At 41.1% G+C, this 25,735-nt stretch overlaps 1 protein-coding gene across 2 annotated transcripts in view; it reads right to left on the bottom strand.

Annotated features, from left to right (window-relative positions):
* Positions 1 to 25,508, bottom strand: part of tecpr2 (tectonin beta-propeller repeat containing 2) — a 37,920-nt gene extending 12,412 nt beyond the window's left edge. The window contains exons 1-20 of one of the 2 annotated variants that reach the window (XM_057859433.1): positions 25,372 to 25,508; positions 25,025 to 25,108; positions 22,810 to 22,950; positions 22,506 to 22,634; positions 22,300 to 22,431; positions 21,371 to 21,528; positions 19,776 to 19,929; positions 19,544 to 19,696; positions 16,409 to 16,738; positions 15,663 to 15,852; positions 15,216 to 15,405; positions 6,781 to 6,952; positions 6,492 to 6,710; positions 6,216 to 6,283; positions 5,489 to 5,604; positions 5,202 to 5,375; positions 4,964 to 5,144; positions 2,991 to 3,038; positions 647 to 788; positions 262 to 577 (exon numbers count right to left, since the gene is read on the bottom strand). In XM_057859433.1, coding sequence (XP_057715416.1) covers positions 262 to 577; positions 647 to 788; positions 2,991 to 3,038; positions 4,964 to 5,144; positions 5,202 to 5,375; positions 5,489 to 5,604; positions 6,216 to 6,283; positions 6,492 to 6,710; positions 6,781 to 6,952; positions 15,216 to 15,405; positions 15,663 to 15,852; positions 16,409 to 16,738; positions 19,544 to 19,696; positions 19,776 to 19,929; positions 21,371 to 21,528; positions 22,300 to 22,431; positions 22,506 to 22,634; positions 22,810 to 22,950; positions 25,025 to 25,096 — 3,085 coding nt within the window. In that variant the 5' untranslated portion in view covers positions 25,097 to 25,108; positions 25,372 to 25,508. The remainder of the gene's footprint in view (positions 1 to 261; positions 578 to 646; positions 789 to 2,990; positions 3,039 to 4,963; positions 5,145 to 5,201; positions 5,376 to 5,488; positions 5,605 to 6,215; positions 6,284 to 6,491; positions 6,711 to 6,780; positions 6,953 to 15,215; positions 15,406 to 15,662; positions 15,853 to 16,408; positions 16,739 to 19,543; positions 19,697 to 19,775; positions 19,930 to 21,370; positions 21,529 to 22,299; positions 22,432 to 22,505; positions 22,635 to 22,809; positions 22,951 to 25,024; positions 25,109 to 25,371) is intronic. The other variant, XM_057859434.1, reaches the window with a different exon arrangement.
* Between the last annotated feature and the right edge of the window lie 227 nt (positions 25,509 to 25,735).

Genomic DNA, 25,735 nt, shown 5'->3' with positions numbered 1-25,735 from the left:
TCATTCTGCCGTGAATTTCAATGAGCTTATCAATCGTGCCACTCACTAGTGTCAAATCCATTTGAACAGGCAGGGTGGCCCTTCCATCCTTCCAGTTCAAATAGACTGGACGTCTACTAGCAATACTGATTTAAAATGTTTTTATTTAGTTTTCAAGAACCACATGATTGGCCGTCTATCGCCGTCAATGGCGCTGAAAGAGCAAAGAAAAAAATATGGGGTTTTATTTATTCTATTATTTTGAGTAGTACGGCACATTACCCTCTTTGTGGGGTGCCGCAGAAGAGGTCACGGCGCTCCACCTGGTGGCCGCCACAGTTCCTCTTGGCACTAAATTCTGCCAGAACGTTCCCACCAGGCTGCCCCTGGCCAAGTGAAGTCTGTTGCGTCCAGACGCCACCCACACACCAGCGGCGTTGGCGCTGACCAGGATGGGCTGACGCTGCGAGTACTGCGACAGGAAGGCCACTACCCGCTCCACCGGCGCTTTGGTCACCGTGGCCACACTTTGCGTAGCGTTCAGGAGCGTCTGGAACAAGCTGCCTTGATCAAAGACCACGTAGTCGGAAATACTGACCTGTAGCGGACAAAGTTGTGAGTGTGTTGTTTGTAAACGCGTGTCATCGCGTCCAAGACTCAGGTGTACCTGCCACCAGTGGTCGTCATCTCCCTGCGGTCGTTCAGAGGTCACCCCTGTTCTGAAGAACAGCCTGCCGTTGACATCCAGCGCCCAGGCCGTGCCGCCGTCCCCCAGCGTCACACACATGAGCTCCACACCTTGGGCCTCACTGTCAACGTCACATCACAATAGACATAAGAAATCAGGCTATAGACCCTACTTACATGACGTCACAACCACGCCTCCGCGCCATATTGTCCGTCTACTCGTCGTTTTGACGCATTACCGCTACGTAAATTCCTCCTATTATGGCGTGTTTTTCTGCTCGTTAACATTAATAATCAAAATGGTGAAGGCGTGTGTGGCGGTTGGTTGCAATAACAGAGAAGATAGACGGAGAGACTTGAAGTTCTACCGTATTCCGAGAGACCCGGAGAGGAGAGCGAGATGGACTGCTGCAATTCGACAAGAAAACTGGGCTCCAAACGATTACCACGGATTATGTAGTAGTCATTTTATATCTGGTAAGATGCATTTAATATATATTTAGAGGGTTTTGGGCTGACAACCACAATTAAGATCATTGCGAGGCTAATCGCCGACAACATACAGTTTCAAATTCAAGATGCTTATTTCTTCCACCATCATTACATTTTGAATAATATTTAGCTGGTACCAAGTGAAAGAAGCTGGCCTCGTCTACGGATCATCAGTTAAACAGGTGTGTCCAAACCTTTTGCAAAGGGGGCCAGATTTGGTGGGGTAAAAATGCGGGGGGCTACCTTGGCTGATTTAGATAGAACAATATATTTAAACAAATGTTAGCAAGCCCTTCTGTGTGTCACATTTGCTTTATTATTTTTTTTAATTCATAATTTCAACAGTCTCGTCTTTGTGGAGTTCTCTTTCGACACTCGGGCTCTTGCGAAATACTGCTGCTGTGAAATTAAACTAGCTTCAAGTTGCTATAATTTCTCGCTGCGTATCTTCCCTGTAATGTTGTCGTACATGTCAGTGTGTCTTGTTATTATCGCGTCACATCGAACTCTTTGAAAACAGCGACTGTCTCTTTGCAAATGAGGCAGACACAGTTGTTGCGTGTTTTATTGAAGAAATAGTCCAATATCCACCTATCCTTGAAGTGTCGGCCATCGCAGTCAAATTTTTTTTTTTTGATTGTCGCCATTTTAGAAATCACACAGGGTAATGTTGCTTAGAGTGCAGCTCTTAATGTTTTTCAAAGTTTCGTGAGAATAGGCCGAGTTTCTGTGGAAAAGATAGTTGTAGATATCAGGGTAGCAGATGTCAGGTAGAGAGGGCGAAAACAGCGTGTCGAAAAATATCGATTTAGGCATCAAATATGGATCTGGCGAATGGATAGACTGAAGCTTTTCCACATAACGCCTTTTATGCAACGCATCCAATGAGTTTACAGCGTCTGAAAGCACTGGGGCTTCCATGAATTGCTCTATAAACTGAACGACTAATTGAAATCATTGAGAATAGGGCTAAATAGAGACGGACAATATGGCGGCCGGATACAGCGACACGTCATTCTGTGACGTCGGTGAGTAGGGTCTATACCACAGGTATCAAACTCGAGGCCAAATCCAGCCAGCCAAATCCAATCTAACAAAAACAATCAATAAAATCCAACTTGCCGCATCATTATGTGTTTTTTAAAAAAAATTAAATCATGTGCATTGACTTCATGGTACTTTGTAAAATAAAATTTGAAAAAAAGAGGGGAAAGAAAGGAAAAAGATTTCTGTCGTCCTCAATGGGGATTAAAGACGACAGATATCAGATTATCTGTATTCTAAAGTAAACATATAAACTAATTCATTCATCTTCTGTTCCGCTTATCCTGACTAGGGCCGCAGGTGTGCCGGAGCTTATCCTAGCCAACTATTTATGGGACCCAAAAAGGGTCAAAATTAAATAAATAAAAACAACATTTTCAAATAAATACCATTTTGATAAATGTGGCCCTTAAATTGTTAAATAAGGTAATATTATTATGAAAAAGATTTAACAAGATAAAAAAGCATTTTTTACAATGACATTTTTTTTTCATGTCTTTTTCAACAACGTCCTTTTAATTTCATAATGTCGTTTTTCAGCACAATGAATGGTCTTATGTCAATCAAATACATTAGGCGGAGTCAGTTAAGTGATTGGCTGGATCGTGGAGTCTCGTTGTTAGCATTTGGTAGTGTCTGGTCGTATGCACACACGTCGCCGATGCCGATGTCACACCCCCGCACCGGTGCCCTATTTTTGGCTTGGACTCGAGCAGAGTCCGATGGCTGGATGGAGCCCTGGTGGCCATTATTCTTGCTTCCTGCTTTTATGCCACTGGCGTAATCACCTGCCACTCAAACATGTCGGAAGTAGCGTTGAATTTGGATCTTCGTGTCTAAATGATTCAACCAAAAAAAAGTGCCTTCAAAACCTTTTCCACCTTAGAAAAAAAAAAAAAAAAGTTTAAAACTTTTTGCTTTTCAAAAAAAAAGTGACAAGTCAATTAAAAAAAAAAAATTTAAATAAAAAAAATATTTTCAAAAAAATATTTTTGCAAAGGTTTTTTTTTCTTTTATTAAAAATAGTTTTTTTGATTGAAGCAACTTTAATTGGGATTGATTGATTTGGACACATATGGCTTGAAAACAAAAAGGATTGCTTTGATCAAGGAAAACAGTTTCAATGAAAAGTGTAAATTTCTGAGTCTCAAATATTTTTTCACATTCAAACCTTTTTTTCTACGTTTTTTTTTTTTTTTTGATTGAAGTGATTTTCTTTTGAAAATATACATTTTTTGTTTGAAGCAACTTATTTTTTGATTGAATAATAAAGACACAAATGTCCTAGCCAAAATGTGGTCCAAACGCAGAATTACATCAATCAAAAAAGTTGTTTCAATAAAAAAAAAAAAACTTGACTTAAATAAAAAAAAAATTCAATCAAAGAAAAATAGTTTTCAAATATTTTTTTTTTACTTACAAATTTATTTTTGCATTCAAACAATTTTTTTTTGATTGACATGACTTTTTTTAAATTGAAAAAAAATATATATATACATACTAATGACATATTTTTGACTAGAAATTAGACTTTTTTAGAGGAAAAAGCTTAATATGAAATTAGAATTTGAATAAAAATAAGACACATATTCCTGGTAAGATTTTAGGTTTCTCAAGTGTATAACTCCAGTACACGTTTTGCATTTACTCTTTTAGTGATGTGAAAAAAACAAGGTATCTTGTTTACTGTATCAGGTGTTAAAGTGAAATTTGAATTTGAACTGAGTTGTGTGTTTTAAAAAGAGTTCTGTATTTTCATGTTCATTTTATCACTGCTGCGCAGTTTAAACCACGGCAATGTTGATTGTAGTTCCAGTTTTGATCACTAATATTGTTGGAGAAATCAGAACTGTTAGCTTTACCAGAGCTCAAGCTCATGTTGTAATGGGAAACTAGTTTGACGCCATGTCTTCAATGCTCGAGTTAATGTCCTGAAATTATGAGAATAGGATCTCGCCTGTTAGTCTTTGGAAATCACAGGATAGGAGTGGACATTGATGCAGTTCAGGTATTATTCAGTAATTTCTGTAGCAAAAGGTCATTTTCGGTACTTGTACTTTGTATGAGGTGCAAAATGTTTGCAAAAGTTGGTTTATAATAATCCACTTCATTGATACTGAGCATTAACCAAACACTGTTCAGCCTGCCAGGAGCCAGTGTCTCCCATTAAATGCACTTTTGAGCATTTTAAAGTAAATTTTAATTCCACTGAATTAATCCATTGAGTCTTCTCCATTTATTGTGTTTTGGGGGTCATTACTGTTAGAAAATGTGTTTTTAATGAAATTAGTATGTGCAGTTGTAATTTCTATTGTGGAATTCTTTTAGGTCAAGAAAATTAAGTTGACCTGAATATGATGGATGAAATGGAAAACTAAAGATAATTAATACACAATTATCATTTGAATACTGCAAAATCAAACAAGTTACTACAATCCAATTATTTGAGTTAATTTGAGTACTGTACACTCAAAATAAGTTACTGGAATCCAGTTATTTAAGTTAGTGTACTGCCAACTCAAAATAAACAAGTGACTATAATCCAAATTTTTTAAGTTAATTTGAGTACTGCCAACTCACAATAAACAAGTGACTATAATTCATTTTTTTTAAGTTAATTTGAGTACTGCCAACTCACAATAATTAAGTTAATCAAATCTAATTAATCTAAGTCAACATAATTTTTTTAAGGCAGCAAGTTTGCATATTTTTTTTTAGTAAAGTCAACTTATAATATTTTACAGTGTAGACAAAGTATTACCTGACCGTGTCGTACTTCCAGGTGTCTCCAAGCGAGCAGAAAGTGTCGAGCCCTTCCCTGTAGAACAGAGCGTTGTGCTCGCTCAGGGCCCAGACCACGCCCCCTCGTGCGCAGACCTGGCTGAAGACGCATGGAGTGTCCACCTTCACCGAGCGTGCGCACGGACGCTCCATGCTGAGACCTGATGTACACGCGGTTAGGTCACGGCCAAAGTAGGGAACGACAGGGAGGCAGCTACCCGTCTGCAGGTGGAGGTCTCCGTTGGTTTTGATGATCCAGGCCGAGTCGTCACTGAGGGCCACAAAGGCTGCCTCCTCCGCTGCCTTGTACCAGTGGCGCTTGCCTCGCGCCGACGTTTTGGCGCAGGCATACGCCGTCATGCTCTTCTGCTCTACCTTCCACAGCAGGTTCCCTAGCACACAGCACGGTGCTGCAGTCAGCATGGCACGAGCACGTGACGCTAGAGGGCAGTGCTAACAGGCAACGCTAGCTCGAGAGTTGCTTGCTCCGTTGTAGGTGGCTCACCTGAGGGTGAGAGTGCCACTTGGTGGATGTTGTCCTCAAAGCGCTGCCATTGGAGGCTACTTTCAGGCAAGGGGCTGCAATAGAGTCCACCTTTGAAGTCCAAACACCACACGCACCTGTCATGGATGGAAACAATAGGATTAGCTACAGGAAGTGACCCGAAATCAACATTAGGCCATAAATGAACAGTAACTGACCTAGAAATTCCATAAAAACAACAAGAAGTGACCCAAAATCAACAGGAAATGACCCAAAATAGTCATGAAGTGACCAAGAGATGAACAAGAACAGAACAGGAAGTGACCCAAAATGAAGAGTAAGTGACCCAGAAATGCCCCCAAAACAACAGAAAGTGGTCCAAAAATCAACAGGATGTGTCTCGAAATGACCAGGAAGTAACACATAAATGTTCCAAAAACAACATGCATCCCATAATGAATAGGAAGTGACACAGAAATGCTCCAAAATGAATAGGAAGTGAGCCAAAATCAACAGGAAATGACCCTAAATGCAAAGGAAGTGACCCATAAGTGCCCTAAAAGCAAAGGGACGTGTCCCAAAATCTACAGGGAATGATCCAAAATGAATAAAAAAGGGATCCAGAAGTGCCCTAAAGTCAACAGGAAGTGGCCCGTATTTGAAACTGACGTGACCTGGATATGCCCCAAAATCAACAGTAAGTGCAGTTTACCGGCCATCCCATGCATTTTCTCTACCACACACACACCTGTCAGTCACGTGAAGACTGAGTATTCCGCATCCAGGTCCAGAGTACCCCATCCAACATTCAGCCAACTAGGACAACCAAAAGATACATCGGTGAGGTGTCAATTCAATTTATAAAGAAATGAATTATCGACTCGGATGGTGTTCTCTTAATTAGTCCCCCTGTGAACCAAGTAACTTCAAAATCTTTGGACTCAAAATATTTGCATCACCACTCTTAGTGCAAACTGCCATTCCTGTTTTGTACAATTTTGTCCTAACAGATGAGTAGACGTACTTGCGCGGCTTTCTGTGTTCCTCCGTCCTGAGCATCCTGCCGCAAAGCTTCATCAGCCGCTTGGTTTTTACCGGCGTTCACGTGTTCCGTTTCACCCACGTTGGTTTGACCATGACGGTAGATGTCGCTCTCTTCGTCATCGCTAGACATGCTCGGCTTCTTCTCGCCAGAATCCCCGGTCCAGTCCGTCACCCTGGTAGGTGGCTCCGAGTCGTCTGACTGCACGTTGTTACAGCGCTGATCTTTCTGAGAGTCACATCGTGCGTTTAACTTTGACGGGAAAGTTTACCTGGCTCGCCCTAGCTCGCATAGCCGAGCCAAGAAAGTTGTCATCCTGCTCCTCCATTGGCTGCTGCTCCTGTCCGTCATGCCGCGTGTAAGAAAAGGTGCACTCCAGAAGCATGTCCACATCCGGGGTGAGGGGTGCCGCTTCCTTCTCTGGATCTTGAGGTGGCAAGCGGCTGAGGAGAAGTTGGTGCAAGACAGTCACAAAATAAACAGGAAGTGGGGTCTTCAAAAATATGGAAAAGTATCAAATTATTAATACTGAAATGTATCCAGATGTGATATTTAGACTAGACTAGAAAGCCTTTATTGTCATTGTACAGAATACAACGACATTTAAAGCTTAGTCCGCACAATGTTAGGGGGGAAAATAGTTGTGTTAAATGTGTTTCTGTGTTGTGTTTTTTTTTTTAACGTTCGCACTCTTAATTTCATAGTTGTTAGCTTGTTTTTTTTTTTTTTATCGGCTACAACTGTTAGCGTCATATCAAAATAAGACAGGTGAGCAGTGAATGTAGTGGTTTAAAGGGAGATAGCATACAAATGTTAACAATAGTTGGTTTGTAGTTAAAATGATGTGGTTTAATAAGTTAAACAAATTAAGAGGTCCGTGAATGTTGAGTTATTTTCCAGATACTACATATGTGTACATGTATGCAAACCTGCACACAAGTCCAAAAAAAGTATTTGATTTCATCTCATGTGCTCTCTAACCGGAGCTCCTGTAGTGGTCAACACATCTGAGCCAAGAATCTTCAACACTTTAATATTTCTACAATATTCCATTAATGTTTGTGATGTTAAATTAATATTCTCTTGCACATATTTATTGTTGTGCACTTTCAACTGATTTAATAGCATTAATAAATGTAACATTTCTTAGCAAATACCGTGTTTTGGTTGTTGGGTTGTGCTAAGTATACTTCATGCGCTAGATTTTTTAAGGTCAACAGTTGTTTTTTTTGGGGTGCCAAAGCGTCTCGTTGCCTGAGGCACCATGTATGCTAGCAACGCCACTGCTGGTCATTCCCTGTTTGAGCCAATGCCGTCACAGGTATGTATACAATACAGATCAATCAGAACTACAGCAAACAGGTTCAGAGACAGCTTCTATGGCTAGAACGGCCCTAAATAAATAAAACATGTAACACCTGTTGCTCAGGGAAAGGGGACGATTAGTAGAGGTGGGAATCTTGGGGCACCTAACGATTTGATTACTATTACAATTCAGAGGCTTCGATTAGTTTATAAATCGATTATTGATGGACAACACGCCCCCCCCCCCCCCCCACCCGCGCTTTTAATGTTTAATACATTAGTTCCAAAATTGTTCAAAAATCTTCTCATGCTAAACCAAACTACTACTTCAGTATCAAGTTAACAGTTCAAAACATTAAATAAAATACTCAAGTACCCTTTGTGTATCAGCATATTAAAACAACATTCCATTAATTTAATGTTGTGACTCAACCGTTAAAGTTGTTAAAATTGCTCCCGTTATTCCATGATTTCCCTTCTGTCTACTTTTGACATGTGAAAGTTTTAAAACTGTTTTATCATTTAAAGACAGATTCAAGTCATGATTTTGTCGATTTAGGAGTATTTTAGGTGAAAAGTTCATTAGATTCGCTGCGACAGAGCCTTCCAGAGAAGTCTACTGCTTTAAGATGGCGGCAGTTTACTAACGCCGGCAAGTCTGCCATTTCGCATCTAGTTCTCTATACATGTTCTAATGCCGCCGTCGTCTGTCATTTCTCATCAAGTTCTTTAACCCGTGTCTTGTGTTAGAGTCAGCCCATATCTTTACTAGTGAATTCAGTTTGATCTGTAAATTAACTTGGCCTGAAAATACTAAACTTTTGCAGTACTGTATATTGTTTTTGGGTCAAGATGGGCCCGTTTTCAAGTTTGGATATATCAAAAGTACCATTGATTTTTGCATACGAAAATTTGAAAACGGGTCAATTCTGACCCTAACACAATACGTGGGATGTATATGTTATATCTGCAATAGCATCATGTATGTATGTTTGTAGCAACTCGCAACTGGGCGTTGTTTGTAGCGGCTGTCGGCCGCAGTCAGGTATTATTGTTTTTTTATCTTGCGGCAGGAGTTGAACATGATATTTACTCTCGGTCAGTTCCTTATTGCGTCCCGAAGACCGCACTGACTGTGTTTTAGTTCCGCTTTACCTGGTATAATTAAATAATCGGAATTTGGATGTTTGTGAATTGTTCTCGAATCTTCAAAGGCCAAATCGCGAATAATCCACTTAATCAAACTTAACTTGCACCTAATCAAACCACCCCACCTGGATACACTTACTTTGAAAACCCCCACTTGGAAAAACGAGGCGGAGGCATTGCTATCATCCACCGCTGTGACTTTCCTCTCCGCCCCATCTCCATCCCAGCTGTATCCTCATTTGAACATTTAGCTTTCAGATTTCCCGGTTCTCAATCACTCACTGTTGCTGTAGTGCAGGGGTCAGCAACCTTTTTGGTGTGGAGTGCCACTTTCAAATTTTCTTGTCAATCAGTGTGCCACCCCAAGACTAATGACGCGCATCCGAATTTTTATATTCAGCAGAGCTGTAATTTTACTCCAAATAAAAAAAACATGGACATACATTTAATTTGTATAACTACCATTCGTTTTCATAAATTAACTAAAAACTAATGCATATTGTCAAAAATATCAAAACTTGAAAATAAGTGCAACAGCAATAACAGTTGTACAGCTGCACCATTTTATGCAAACATATCACACACACACACACCCCAGCACGCAAAGGGGAACAGGTGTGATTCTCAGTGCAGGTCTCTCACAGTACAGAGAGCCTTCAAAGTCAGAACAGCCGACTCTTACATTTTGTCTTGTTCACTAGCAACTTAAACAGTGAATTATATGCACAATTTTAGATTTTATATTACAAATATAAAAGATACCTACTTTAATGTGTTCCTTGGCCCTGCTTTCTATGAATTTTCATGTTTTGTCTCGTAGTGGCATTTGACACTTGTTGTGCGACACACAACTCTCTCGAGGCATAATGCACAAAAAGAGCTACCCGAAGTAACCAGGCAACCAGTTGTTACCGGTATCCCCAAGGGGCCGCTGTCCCCTACAATATGATCGGCTTGCTAGTTAAGCGTAGAAGAAGAATTGGGCGTCTGGGCGAGAAAAAGAGAGGGAGCGATGGAAGGTGTTGAGAGAGAGCGGAGAGCGCGGTGAAAAGGAGAGAAGAGGCTGTGTCCCCCGCAGGTTTTTGTTTTGTTTAATAAAAGTCTCCAGTAAAACGCCATCCAACGCGTCACAGTGTTCCGCGAATGGATAGTGAGGGGATCGGGATAGTGAACCTACACCTGACGAATCGACGGCAACGAGCCACGTTAATCGCTGGTCCACTCCATACTACAGTGCAACCATCGCTTCACCCGCTGCCCTGACCTGACGGCTGGCAATCGGGGTCCAACCGGAGTGTTGCGATGCGCCGGGACAGGGGTGTACAGCCCCGTATCTTGAGCGACCGGCCTCCGCGCCGGGGCGAGGGTGTGACATCGAGATCTCAATTGAAAGTTAAAGCGACGGGGCTCCCGGCGCGGACGCCGGCGATTCGCCGGCTGTCTACTCGCTTACTGGCCCGCCGGCCTCCACGCTGGGGCTTGGAGTAACAGTGCCAAAAAGTGCAGATTGGTAACACTGTACTTCCACCAGCTCTCTGACTGGTTGGCTTCGTGACACGTTAGTAGCGGGTGCTGAATTGAGCGCGCAGAGGAAAAAAAAACGACGAGCGCAGGAATCGAGAAATTGAAGAGCTGGAAGTGTGCTCAAAATCCATAATTGTTCGCAAATAACGCTATAGGCAGAGGGGTCGGGAGGGACGCTCCTGTAAAGCCCTAAATAACAGGGCGTGCAACTAAAAATGTCTTAATTTCAGGTAAAAAAAATATATATATATATTTTGCCATGCGCTCGCGTGTCACTGGTTAACCCTTCGCGTGCCAGTGCTGACACGCGTGTCATAGGTTGCCGACCCCTGCTGTAGTCTATTGCCCACCTAAAAAATGTCCCTCATTTCTGTCTGACTTCACCAATTTGATCACCCAGCTGTCCTCCATGTCCCCGTCCATTCTGCTCCTCGGAGATTTCAATATACACGTCGACTCCGCCACAGACAAATTTTCATCTGACTTTTTGGACATTTTAAATTGCCTCAATCTCACCCAACACATCACTTCACCCACACATAAACATGGACACATTCTGGACCTGGTTTGCTCCACACCCTCCCTCACCATCCATAACCCGTCATTGAATGACCTCACCATTTCAGATCATCTGGCCATAACCCTGGACATTTCTATCCCTACCCCCACTAACAACCACGCACGAACAATAACCTTCCGTAATCTGAAATCATTCCCTCCCGATTCTGTCTCCTCCACCTTATCTGATGCCATTACCAGCTCCTCCCTCTCCTCAGACTCTACTGCTTCGGATCTAGTCAACTTCTACAACCACACACTCTCCTCTTGCCTCAACCGATTAGCCCCTCTCAAAACAGCAACAGCCTCCTTCTCCACCTCAGCCCCTTGGTATACCCCGGATCTCCACATTCTTAAGAAGCAATGCAGACAGCTTGAACACCTCTACAGAAAAAATGGTCTCACAGTTCATGCCCAAGCCTACAAACACATTGTCAATATTTACAACTCTGCACTCAAAACAGCCCGTTCCAATTTCTATTCTCAAATTATTCACTCTAATTCTTCCAACCCCCATACCTTATTCTCCACTTTCGCAAAACTCACCAAACCCAAGGACAATATCACTGCCACATTCACAACAGACAAATGCAATAACTTTGTCTTCTTTTCATGCAAAAACCCAAACTATACACAGTTCACTTGCATCCACTTCCTTCAGTTCTCTTTCCTCAGATCTTAACAGTCCTCCACTTACATCTCACAGCTTTCCCTCCTTTTCTCCTCTCGTTCCCTCTGACATCTTCAAACTCATCTCAACCATGAATTTCTCCAGCTGCAATCTCGACCCCATACCATCTTCTCTTCTTAAAACCTGTATTCCCACTCTCATTCCTCTTATCACCAACATCATAAACACCTCTCTCACCACTGGCTCAGTCCCCTCCCCACTCAAACTCGCCACCATCACACCCCTCCTGAAAAAACCTGGCCTTAACCCCGACAACCTGGACAATTTCAGACCCATTTCCAATCTTCCACTTCTCTAAAAAATTCTGGAACGATCAGTCATAACCCAACTTCAGCACCATCTCCACTCCTCCCATATGTTTGAAACATTTCAATCTGGATTCCGTGCACACCATAGTACTGAAACAGCTCTCATCAAAGTAACCAATGATCTTCTCCTTGCCGCTGACTCTGGTTCCATCTCCATCCTCCTCCTCCTCGACCTTTCTGCCGCATTTGACACCATTGACCACAACATCCTCCTCCACCGTCTTCAGTCAATAGGGATATCTGGCACTGCACTCCTCTGGTTCACCTCCTATCTCTCCGATCGTCACCACTTCGTCTCCATCAATAACCATAAATCCCACACCTCTCCAGTCACCCATGGTGTCCCCCAAGGTTCGGTCCTCGGCCCCCTCCTCTTCATAATCTATATGCTTCCCCTCTCGGCCCCCTTCTCTTCATAATCTATATGCTTCCCCTCGGTCAAATCATTCGCCACCATGGACTCAATTTCCACTGTTATGCAGACGACACTCAACTGTACATTTCAGCTAAATCCATCACCCCTGTCATTCTCTCTAAAACCTCAAACTGCCTGTTCGACATAAAAACCTGGATGGACAATAACTTTCTCAAACTCAACAGTAACAAAACAGAACTTCTCATCACCGGACCCAAAGCTCTCCTCCCCTCTGTACAGAACCTCACTCTCCTCATTGATGGTCACCCTGTCACCCCCTCCACCTCCGTACGCAATCTTGGCATCATAATGGACTCAACACTGTCATACCAATCACACATCAGCCACCTCACTAAAACCTCTTTTCATCTCCGCAACATCGCCCGCATCTGTACCTCCCTCTCCCAGGCCACAGCTGAAATACTCATTCACGCCTTCATCCCATCCAGACTCGACTACTGCAATAGCCTCCTCTATGGTCTTCCATCTTCTCATCTCCAAAAGCTGCAATACCTCCAGAATTCTGCCGCCCACCTCCTCACCCACACCCGCTCCAGAGAGCACATCACCCCCATCCTCCAACAGCTTCACTGGCTTCCAATCTCATACCGGATTCAGTACAAACTCCTCCTCCTCACTTACAAGTCCCTCCATAACCTGGCCCCTTCCTACCTCACTGACCTTCTACAACAGCACTGTCCCTCCCGCCGCCTACGTTCTGCCGATTCCAATCTCCTCACACCCATCACTCGCACTAAGCTCCGAACCTTGGGGGACCGAGCCTTCGTCGCTGCTGCTCCCTCACTCTGGAACTCACTCCCAAAACCCATCAGGAACTCTGACTCATTACAAAACTTCAAATCACTCCTAAAAACCCACCTGTTCAAACTAGCTTTTCCCACCTCTTAATTCTGTTTATGTGTTATGTTATGTAAAGCGTCTTTGAGTGTCCAAAAAAGCGCTATACAAGTTTGATGTATTATTATTATTATTATTAATCCACGAATGTGAAATTTCGCATGCATCTCACGATTAGATATAGTATTATGTGATGATTCAGTTTAGTTGGTTTTTAGATTTGAGATGTGTAGGTCAGTGTTGTGCACAAACGCGTTCAATGAACGATCATTCATATTTTGGGCGAACGTGAAATGAACAAATCAAATTTCTGTTTCATGAACGTTACTGCAGTGTGAACACACTCATTCTAGCGGTTGTGAGCAGCATTCATAACCTTGTTCATGAGACAACACTGCAGATAAAAAACACAAGATAAAAAAACAAATCTTAACGGAAAACTATCCAACCTGGCAACCCAAGCTGCCTGTCACGGTTGTGTTGTTTTAGCAATTACGGCCGTATGGACACAGGAGACGACAGCTCTCTTAACCTGGTATTGTGTCAGATTTTGCTCCCGAAACTTTTATGACGGTAATTAAGCATTCTTTTACCTTCAATGGACTCTCAATGTTATCCAAGGGTGCTATCTAAACAAGATACTTCATAAACATACATGTGCAACATGAATAAGGCTTAAATAAATGCTTAACGGCACAGGGAAGACGTTAATGGTGAGAGAGTGGTGTGCAGTCGAGTTGAGCTCAGCCACATGGTAGGATAATAATAATAATAATAATAAATTTTATTTCTAGGGCGCTTTTCAAAACACACAAAGACGCTTTACAAGAGACATGGAATCACAGTACGATAAAAAGGTATTAAAAGGTTAAAAAAATTAAAAGCACAATAAAAAGAAGTAAAAATATAACAGAGCTAGGGGTTATGGTGGGTAAGAAAGAGTGAACAGGTGTGTTTTCAGTCTAGATTTGAAAAGTGATAGGGTAGATATGCTACGAAGATCAGGAGGTAGGGAGTTCCAGAGCTGGGGGGCACAATGACTAAAAGCTCTGGAACCAACGGTGGAGAGGCAGACACGGGGGACGGAGAGGGGAAGAATAATAGTAGAGCGAAATGAACGGGTTGGATTGTTTAGACGGAGAAGATCGCAAAGGTAGGGAGGGACCAGGGCATGTAGTATTTTGAAGGTGATGATGAGGATCTTGTAGTTGATTCTTTGTTTGACAGGAAGCCTGTGAAGTTTACGGAGGATGGGGGTGATGTGTTTTGCGGGGGTTCGAGTGATGAAGCGTGCTGCTGAGTTCTGATGTGTGTGAGGAGAACGTTCCTTTGTGTGCGTCCATGACCATGATGTAAGTACATATTCCTTTATTTCATGAACGTTTTTGGTGTTTACTTTGGAATTGCTGCATTCGCGGCCATTTGTAATGTTATGCACATACGCAGAACCACAAAGTTGTAATTTTAGATGGGGTGCAAAATCTAACAGAACAATACCAACATTTAGGGAATTTTACAAACAGGTCCGTCCAGACGCGGATTTGAAATTGAATATGAAGATGAATCTGACAGTTTCAGTGTTGAAGTGGATAAAATAATTGCTATGTGTGGTTCTATAAAGTAGCTTGCAGCAGTTATTGGGGAGAAAAATAGAACTACAAAAGTTTATTTTTTGAACCATAAACTTTAGTTCAAAATTTTAAGTTATGAACCTTCAAGTGAATAGTTCATTTTAAAATTTGTGAACTGCAATTTAAACTAGTTCATGTAAAAAATGAACTTTACCAACACTGGTGTAGCTGTATATTGATTGATTTATATGACTTGAAATATGACAATAAAGATTCTATTCTTTTCAATTATAAAAGTATGGAGACAACTTCTGTTCAACAACATACCTTGAATCCTCCCCCTGAACTTCAAACTCTGTCCTATTTCCTTCCCTGATTTCCATTGGAGAGTCTCGTTTTGGGAGTTCCAGTCCCAAGAAGGACGCGCCGCTGCTACCGTCGCTGCAGCTGCCATCTTGGACTACAAACATGGACTCCGAGCAGCTGCTCTCAGACAGACGATTCCCACTGCCGCTATCTGACAAAGCAGAAAAGTCACTCGATCTGTTTCGTTTTTTCAATTTAAAAAAAAATCTTCTGCAATAGCATATTGTTTTCATTTTTTGGGTTAAAACAAAAAAAAAATTCAAAAGTGTTTTATCTTTTTCAATTTGAAAAAATAGAAAAGAAAAATATATATATATTTAAATAATGAACAAGAACATTTTAAAAATAAATACTTCTACTTCATACCTAAAACAAATATATATTTTTTCACAATGTGAATGTGCTCGCCTTGTCTTTGCCTCTTCTTTTTCTTCACCTTGACCGCTTTCACCACCAGCTCCTGCCACACTTCCTCCTGTCCCAGGGGGGCGCTGTAGCGACGAGAACCGGCGTCGCTGGAGGCGTTTCCGTGGAGACTGTCCCAGGAAGTGATGGAGCTGCTCCGACTGTGCGAGCAACTGCTCTGGACCCCGCCACCCTGTTGGAAACCAAAACGTTGATTCTTGTAGCTTTTCCCTCTGACTTAAATGCTCCCAATATAAAGAACAAGTGACACGTAAATGCCCCAAAAACAACAGGTAGAGAAAAATGACTAGAATGGATGAATAGGATGTGATATAGAATTTCCAAAATTAATAGCAATAATGGATAAAGAGGAAAAGCGCCCGTGAAGCCCCGAAAACAACAGCAAGTGACCCAATAATAACAGGAAGTGACCCTAAAATACCCCCAAATTAACAGGAAGTGACATGGAAAGGCCCCAAAATGACTTGGTAATGCACTAAAATAGAAAGGAACTCAGGATAAATCAACATGATGAAGTCACCCTGAAATGCACCAAAATCTACAAGAAAGGATCTGAAAATGCCAGAATCACCAGGACGTCACCTGCGGGACCATCCCGACCCAATTTCCTAAGAAGTTGTATTTTTCTGCTCTCCAGTAAAATTTGTACAATGTTACCATAACTGCCAGTATTTTACATTTTTTAAAACTGTTTTTTAGTCAAAATAATAATTCAGTGGCTATATTACCTCATCCTTTTCTTGCGCTTCCTCAGCTTCCTCCTCTTCCTCTCTCCTCCCGCCCCCTTCGCTGTCTCCGCCCTCCACAATGATGGCCATGGTCCTGATGGGTTGAGCCATCTCCACGCAACCTGTGGGCGTGACAACATTGCCTTGCGGGGTCAGGGGCGAAGACAGACGCGCAGGAAGGTGAGACGGCGAAGGGGAGGCGCCACACGCTCCCTCGGGACTGTCCGACAGTCGGATGAGGTCGCGGTCCCCCTTCAGGATGAAGATCTCGTTGTCGCAGCAGGACAGCGACACAATGTCTCCGCTGCTCTCCAAAGCGCCGATCATTACCTGAAGGAATGAATGAAATGAAGCTAGGCAAATCTAGTACAAATGACCTTCATGTGAAACACTGTTGCTCCTAGTATTTATGTAATTAAACTGATAAATTAATAAAATTAAACTTATAATGAAAGAAATCATGTTCAAACACAAAACAACAAAGACACCATTACGGGCGTGTGCAGCCATTATATGACATCAGTTATACCCATGCATATCAGCACTGGGAGAATCGAGTACAGATAAAAAATAATATATTACAAAAATTAAATTAAATTAAATCTTTACAGGTAAAATAATATATAATGAATTAAATATTAATTAAAAAAACAACTAAAATAGTGGCCAAATTATATAATAATAAAAAACAATCATCAAAAACTTATTTTTAAAATACCCGAAAAATTGTCACACCATGATAGTTGCATATCATTGGCTAAAATAGTAACCGCAGTGATAGTTTTTAATTATCAAAAATTTATTAATTTCCAAACGTAATATGAAAAATATTATAACATTTCTGTTAAAAAGAAATCAAAACATAATACATTTTAAAATTATATATATATATATATACACTAGGCGTGTAACGGTACACAAAAATCTCGGTTCAGTACGTACCTCGGTTTTGAGGTCACGGTTCGGTTCATGTTCGGTACAGTAAGAAAACAAAATGCAAAATATAAATGTGCTAGTTGTTTATTACACACGTTTGTGCTTTCAACAATAGGAACATTAGCCTACACAAAGCTAGAATTCTGCTCAAAAATAGAAAATACAATATTCTGAAATGTAGATATTTTGAAAAACAAAATAAAAATAACTTTGGCTCAGACTTTTTCTTTAAAATGAATATCTGATGTGCAAAATTGTTGCAACACTGAAGTGAAGAGTTGTTCCATCTATATTCTTTATTAAATTGAATTCCCCACCCAGAGGGCCAACCATCTTCCATGTTAACATTTAACCGTTACCCACGCTGCTCACTGCACTTTTGAGTGGTGCGACGGCCCTGGCCGTTTAATTGTTATCTTTTTTGAGACTGTCAGTCATCTGATCACCGCGTCCGCCAGCTGGCTGCCTCCCCTCCCAACGTGTCGTACTCTGATTGACGCCGAACGGGCAGACGACGTCACTGCCGCTGACGGGCCACCCGAACTAGCCGCTGTCTGACATGTATCCATTAGGCAGCGCTTTGTTTACATTTGCGGCAATAACGACACTTGCTTTACGGCAGCTAATCCGATACACGGTAATACGGCTCTGGGCAATACTATTAGGCCGTTGTTTGAGCTTGCATACCTGCGTGTGTGTTGTATTGTGCCCTGAGTTTTGTTAACCAAGTAAAGGCAGCATTAACAAAAGTCATCTGACCGCTCGTCATTTTACAGTCAACACTCAGAGTTCGCAACTTCGCATTTGACAGCAAACGTGCCGCGTACCTCCTCGCCAGCTGTTTGCTTGCCATTCATTCACCTGTGCATTTGATCGCTATTTTGTTACCCTCCCGCTTTTTCAGTTAGGTATTTTGTGTTCATTCGTTATTGGATCGTTTTTGTTCACCACTGTAAATACGAGCACCGCAGCAGTAGAGGTAAACTGCCGTTTTCGTTCAACCCGTTTTGTTTAGTGTAGAAGCCAGGGTAGTGGCTGTATTATTTTTTCTTTTTTACGATCAGGGTTTACTTAGCGGGTGGGGTTCAAGTGTAGTTTCATTTAGTTTGTTGTTTTGGCCTGGGCTTACGCTGAAGCCAGCTTCTTCTGCATTTTGTATATTTTGTTCATTGCGAGTTCGACTTGTGTGCATAAATTTGTGTCCACTCGCAACTTGTGTGCGTGGCTCGTTTTATGTTACGCCCTTAGCAGTCGTCCGTGGGACGTAACAGTGGGATAATGGGAAGCATGAGCGGGCATTTCGCGCTTGCGTTAAATGTGTCAAATATTTTAACGTGATTAATTCAAAAAAATTAATTACCGCCCGTTAACGCGCTAAATTTGACAGCACTTTACGTTCTGTCAGAAACTCGTTCGGTACGTCCCCATACCGAACCGACGACCACGTACCGAAACGGTTCAATACAAATACATGTACCGTTACACCGTTAATATACACACACATATATACTATATACATTTTTTTCTTTCTTTTTTTTTTGTGGCTATGTATATAAATATACCAATTATATAAAAAATGACAAAAATAAAAGCTAAAACATATAATAACAAAAAAAAACATTCAATTTTAAAGTTTTCTTTTTAATTAACAAAAATAATACACTGGCTGTGATGCTCATATCTCACCGGCTAAAATTGTTTTTATTAACATTTTGTTCATTTATAAATGTATTCTTAAAAACAAATATCTATAATATACTGTGTATATTTTTAAAAGCAATAAAAAGTACAAAGAAACATAAAAAGAAATTAATAAATGAAATCAAAACAAAATAATTAAAATAACAGCAACATTAAATAGTAATTAAAAAAAACATCAAACTTAAATTTAAATAAATTACGAAAAAAAATAGTCCGACAGGGATACTCACATCTGTTTGGCTAAAATAGCACCAGCACTGATAAAATGTCTGCCGCTTTCTAAAAAAAATAATGGCTTTTTTAATTATATTTTTAATAAACGTCATACTTTTAATAATTTAAAAATAAAAAGAATGCTTTTTTACTTATGTTTTTATCTACCTTTAGAAATCAGAAAAATGAAATTCTTTGTGTTTTTTCAATTTACTAAACAACATTCTCTCCACTGCAATGTACATGTCTGTCACTTTAAGATTAGGAATGGCGGAATGTTGACACCTGGTTAACGCAGTCCAGTACATAGACGCTGTATTCGTTCCAGCTTAGGATCCAATTTTCCTTGAGGAAGCAGCTGAGCAGACCCAGCTGACACTCGGGCGGACGGTACGCCCCCGCTGGGGCGGGACGAGGGAAGATTTCAAAGTGGGGAATCTGAGAAAAAAGATGACGCAGTGGTATCGTCTCAGTCCTAATAGTAGTTTCAGCATGAGTAAAAGTAGTATGTAAGTACCCGAGTGTTAAAGAGGCCTTTCAACAGTCTGGTGTCCACCACGTGACCAGAGATGTCAGACCGCCAGAGTCGGAGTCCCGGTCGGGCTGCGAAGACTTGAAGGTCGCTCTGCTTGCAAAGAGCTGGCAGGAAACAGGCACCGAACCTGCCGCTACTAACAAGAACATAGGTCATTCTCAAAGTGTGGTACTTTGACTTCCTCTAGTGCACAGGCGGCAAACTTTGGCATTGACGGCCCTAGACGTCCAGTCCACATTAGCCCCCTCCCAGTCAAAGTGGATTGGACACCTAGCGCCAACTACGGCACTGAAACAAGAGCCACTCCTCCCAGTTTAAATGAATAAGTTAAATACTTTTATGTTTATTTTAAAATCTATATTTAAAAATATAATATTGGGGTGATATTGGGAGCCATAACCAGTGTATTTCTTTTTCTGTTCGTTTTAATCAGGGTTCGTACCAAGCCACACAAAACGATGCAGTAGTCCGGATCTGGCCCTCAGGCCACGACTTTCTCACTTGCAGTGTTGGGCACGTTACTTTAAAAAAGTAATTAGTTACATTACTCACTACTTCTTCCAAAAAGTAACTGAGTTAGTAACTGAATTACTCTGTAGTATAAGTAACTAGTTACCAGGGAAAGTAACTATTTCCATTACTTTAAAAAGAACTTGTTGTATGTCAAAGAATTTGAAATTTTCTGAGCAGTATTCGAGTCAGTGGAATAGAGAAGAACAGACAGGTAGTTAACTTGTTAGGTGCTTCAGCAGATTTGAATTGCTTATCACAGATGTCGACAAAAGCTTTGCCCCGGGACATAAATTACACATTACATGCAGGTTCTTTCCTTTAATTTCGACAAACTTGAAATAGTGTCTATATCTCCACCTCTTAAAGGACAAATTTTCTTCTGAATGCTCTGCCATTCCGACCCTGTGCACCTGTTTTGCGTGTGTGTGTTTGCCGCACGCGGTGTTCCGGTTTGCTTGTGAAATCACCGGCTCTGATTGGCTTACCACGACACATGACTCTAACCCTCAGCCAATCACAATCACTTCCATCGCATCTCTCGAGGGGCTGCATTCAGGTAGGCTCGTTTCCCGACAATTCACGTCACCCTCAAAGCGTCTGCCGTCCTCAAGATGGAAGCAGAATTATTGCTGGCTGACAGTGGGAGATGGGAACGAGGCTAGCATCAGGTGTAGCAAACACAGAAACGTTACCAAACTTTGGAAAGCATTGTCTAATTGAATGAGCAGGGACAAACAGCTTGGAGTCAGAAGTACGTGCGCTATTCTCGAACCTGAACGCACCCCAAGTCTTGGATGACAAATCAACAGAGCAGAGAGTCGACTCGACATAGCTGGTAGTTTCTTCAATTTATTCAGAGTAAGTAACGCACCGCTTTTGACCGTCAGTAACAGTAACGGCGTTGTAACGGCGGAAAAAGTAATTAGTTAGATTAGCCCGTTACTGAAAAAATAACGCCGTTACGTAACAGCGTTATTTATCATGGCGTTACTCCCAACACTGCTCACTTGTCATTCCATCGCTCCCAGATTGAACGTCTTGTGCCGTCAGTGGCAGGCACTCACCTTTTTCTCGGTTTGGCGCCGATCTGCTGGACCTGCTGCGTGTGTGTACAATACAGTAGAGAGCGTTGTTGCGTGGACACCAGAAGAACCTGGTGACTGTAATCCAGCTGAACCACACCACCGAGTTCCTCCAGGATTAGCACCGGTGTACACGTACCCTAAAAATACACATATACAATATGCGTATGGTCAGAGGCGGGTAATACCGCGTTACATTTACTTGAGTAACACTTTGAGAAAAATGTACTTCTTGGAGTAGTTTTACCACACAATATTTTTTTACTTTTACTTGAGTAGATTTATGAAGAAGAAACAATACTCTTACTCCGCTACTTTGGGCTACAGTAGAGTTGTTATATTTTCCTCTTTATTCTAAACATTTACTTTATTTTTGTCAGAGATGCCGAAAGGGACTCTCTTAGTTTCACCAATGGGACTTCACAATAATAACCACATGACACCATTATACCAATTGGAGGTAACAATGTTTTTTCTCCACTAGAAGGCACTCTTGCTCTATGGACGGGTAATGTTTTACAGTGTTATTCTGGTCCGAGTTTGATGATTTTTGTGTCATCTTTTTGGCCTAATATGGTCATGTAATAGGTTAGAGTACAGTTTAATAATAACAGTTCATACAGATGAAGTTGTGCTGAGAAAGAAAAATACCATTATTTTAAAAAAAAAATTTAAGCAGTTACAATGTTACGCATTACTTGAGTACTCAACGAATACTTTTTTTTTTTCTTGTACTTGAATACATTTTTGGATGACTACTTTTACTTTGTAATATTATTTAAACGTAACGCTACTCTTACTTGAGTAACATTTTTGGCTACTCTACCCTCCTCTGAGTATGGTGAAGCTAGTATAGCAAAGTACTCAAACTCTGCCACCTTAGCGACAACGTGGCAGACTCGTGGTGTCACCTGATCAAGGTCGAGAGCGGAGAACACTACGCGTCCTTTGTCGTCCCCAGAGAAAAGCTTCATGCCGTTGGTACTCCAAGCCAAAGACGTGACCGTGCCTTTGTGGAGGCCCACCACATCGAAGCGCCGTAGCTAGACATGCAGAAAATTAAACTCAATGGTGGCCAAGGTTGGACAAAGGTGTGGCTTGATGTGAAAGCACACACCTGCTTGTTGCGACCCGGCAGCGGTGACACCAGCTGGAATATGGCCACCCGACCCGACGCTGTTCCCGCGGCCACCAGGTCGTCAAAGCAGCTCAGGAGCTTCACAGCGGTGATGGCGTCGCACTTACCCTAAATGCACACTCAGTTAACTCCTGGTTAACTCATTGGCTGTCTTTGATGGCGATAGGCGGATCGCTGCCAGCCCCTCCCAGTTCAAAAGAATTGGACGTCTTGTGCCGTCAATGGCAATGACTGAAAGGAGCAGGCAAGAGAGTTCCAGAGAAATAAAAAGAGCCCCACCTACCTCCAGACTGTACTTGTTCATGTGCGCCAGGCGGCGGCAGTAAAGGTACAACATGCCAATGCTGCTGCCCACTACCACAAAGTCACGGCTGCTGTCCACCGCCGTCAGGTAGACCACCACCGAGCGGAAACCACGTTGAACCTGCACATACACAAATCAGTACTACCCTACATTTTCACACAGTATTAACTCATTGTCTGCCATTGACAAAAATAGACGTCCAGTTAGGGCTGCCACAAACAATTGTTTTGATTGGGGATTCCCCAGTCACACATTTTTGCACCCAAGTGCGAGTCAGAGTCCCTAATTTTGAGAATCGATACAGAGTCCTGATCCGATACCGAAAAAACTTTTTTTTTTTTTTTTTTTTTTGAACAAAAGTTCCAAACATTTTACAGTACTGTACTTTTTATAGTCCTTCCTCTTCCGCTTTTTCCAGGAGTTTTGCGGAGTGTAAAACGTATATATATTTTTATCTTATGGAAATGGTATTATATTTCTGGATTATTTTGTTATTTTTTACCACTTAAAAAGAAAAAATATATATAAATTAGGCCTGAACGATACAACAACAAAAATTAACATCGGGATACATTTAATAAATGTTATATATTTTTTATAACACTTTTTGCATTGGTTACACTGGTGCACCTGACTTTTTTCTTAAGGTGCATCAGCAAAAAATAGAAGCACACCCACATTTTTCATTGTATCATCTTTAACGCCATACTTTTAATCACTCTCCATAACATTCGTATAATTAATTCATCTTCTGAAAAGCTCATCTTAAAGAGGGTCATTGGAGTGCTGGAGCCTATCACAGCTAATTCCAGGCAGAAGGCGGGGTACACCCTGAAAAGGTTGCCAGCCAGTTGCAGGGCACACACAACCATTCACGCACATACTCACACCTACGGACAATTTGGAGTGTGCAATCAGCATACCATGCACATTTTTTTGGGGATGTGGCAGGAACCCAGAGAAACCCACAAGAAGAACATGCAAACTCCCCACAGGAAGGCCGGAGCTCGGATTGAATCCCAAACTGTAAAGTGGACGTGCTGACCACTGTCCCAGTGTGCCGTGCCCCCCCCCCCCCCCCCCCACTCAGCAGTGCAGTATCCTCTTCACTCTCAAGGCTTGCGCACGTGCCACACGGTAAGATGTGTTTTCTTATCTTGGCCAGAGAGAATTTGCAATGTTGCTTCAGCCTTTAAAAGTCTGTGCTGCACGCTAAATGTAACTAATAGCATCAGCATGATGGCATTCACGTTAGCATTAGCCTAATGCTTACGGCGACCTTCCTGTCAGACAAATTTTTTATGACATACAGTTTGTGGCATCCATTTGGGTATAATGAATTTAAATAATGTACTGTTTTCCTACTGAGTGTGTATTATCACCAAGTTGGCATTGTCCTTGTAGATGCGCCAATATGTGCTCGTCCGTCAATGTTCATTTGAAAGAGGTGGAAACCTTTATTTATTTATGTTTGGAGTATTTTTTTTTTTCATTTTACAGAGGAAAACATTTTTAGTAAACGTCGGCTAAAACTACAAGGAATTAGTCCTGAGTTTTGGCCAACAGAAACTAGACGAAGACAAACACATTTTGTAATGACTAAAATATAACAAATAAGTATTATCATCCGAAAGACTAAGACGAAATTTAGGGCAGCCTAAAACAACACTGGATTGCAGTCAAAAAAAAAACAAAAAAACACTTGAATTAGACACTTCAACAAAGGGCACACTTCCATTTCCATTTCTTTTGCATGAAACAGAGTGCCTCTTTAAAAAATAACTCACTAAAAAAAAAAAAGAAAAACCAAAATTGAGAATATTGTTTTTTTTTTTAAATTAACTTTTCCAAAATAAATACAAATACTCTAATATTATTTTTTTCCTTTTTATTAAAATATGTAAATATATTAATATTAATTAATTATAAATATATTATTAAAATAAATATATTTTAAAAAGTATTTAAAATAAATATTTTAAAAAATATTATAAAAAGTAATTAAAATAAATCAAAGAAATAAAATTAATTCCTTTTCCGTGCCGCAGCGAATGAGCAAATTCGTTGTCACCCTCCTACTTCAAATGGATTGGTCATCTACTAGTGATAAACTCGTTTAAATTCACAGCAAAGAGATGATTGGACGTCTATGATCGTCAGCGACACTGAAAGCGTTAATGCAGATTCGTTTTACTTTGGCCGGGATGAAGTTCAGCAGATGCTGGAGTGGGCAGAATTCCCTCAGGATGGACGGCTGGCTCTCCATGTTTCTGTTTAGCTGAGGAAGAATAATTCAATTGTTTTGCCCTCAAAAATTATTCTTACACATGTTTAATAAACACCAGCAGTTATTTTAAAATTAAACATATCAACATGATGTTAATGTTTGGTAATGGAAAGCAAAACAAAGACTGTGGAAAGCTGAATTAACATTGCTAATACACAAACACACAAGGCGTTGTTGTGTTTTGAGCTAACAGCTAAGCTAACATCCAAACATTAGAAGCGCGAGTTGAAAATTATTAGAACTTTCACACTCACGTGTTAAGGTGTTGTATAAAAAGTCGCTCTGTTTTGCGTCCAGATGTTATTCATCCCAGCGGCATCTGGATGGTAAACACTAAACAGAGGCGACATCGCCCTGTCAGTACGGCAGACGTCATGTTGTGACGTCATCCAGAGCGTCCGGCTGTTGCAGCCATCTGAATATCTACGTCATCTTCCCGCGTTACTGTGTTGTTTTTATTTGTATTTTCTAGTTTAAATACATTCAAAACAAGACATTTGAGCACGGGGATGCACACTTTTACCAGACTTTCGACGTTAAAAAAATGCGTTGAAGGAACTGAATAAACGCTAGCGGAGACAAATAGAAAACCTTTCACTACTCATTTAAAAACTTTTT

The sequence above is a fragment of the Corythoichthys intestinalis genome, chromosome 15, assembly GCF_030265065.1.
Source record: "Corythoichthys intestinalis isolate RoL2023-P3 chromosome 15, ASM3026506v1, whole genome shotgun sequence".
Classification (NCBI taxonomy): domain Eukaryota; kingdom Metazoa; phylum Chordata; class Actinopteri; order Syngnathiformes; family Syngnathidae; genus Corythoichthys; species Corythoichthys intestinalis.
The sequence above is the reverse complement of the archived record's forward strand: the minus strand, read 5'-3'. Positions and strand labels throughout refer to the sequence as shown.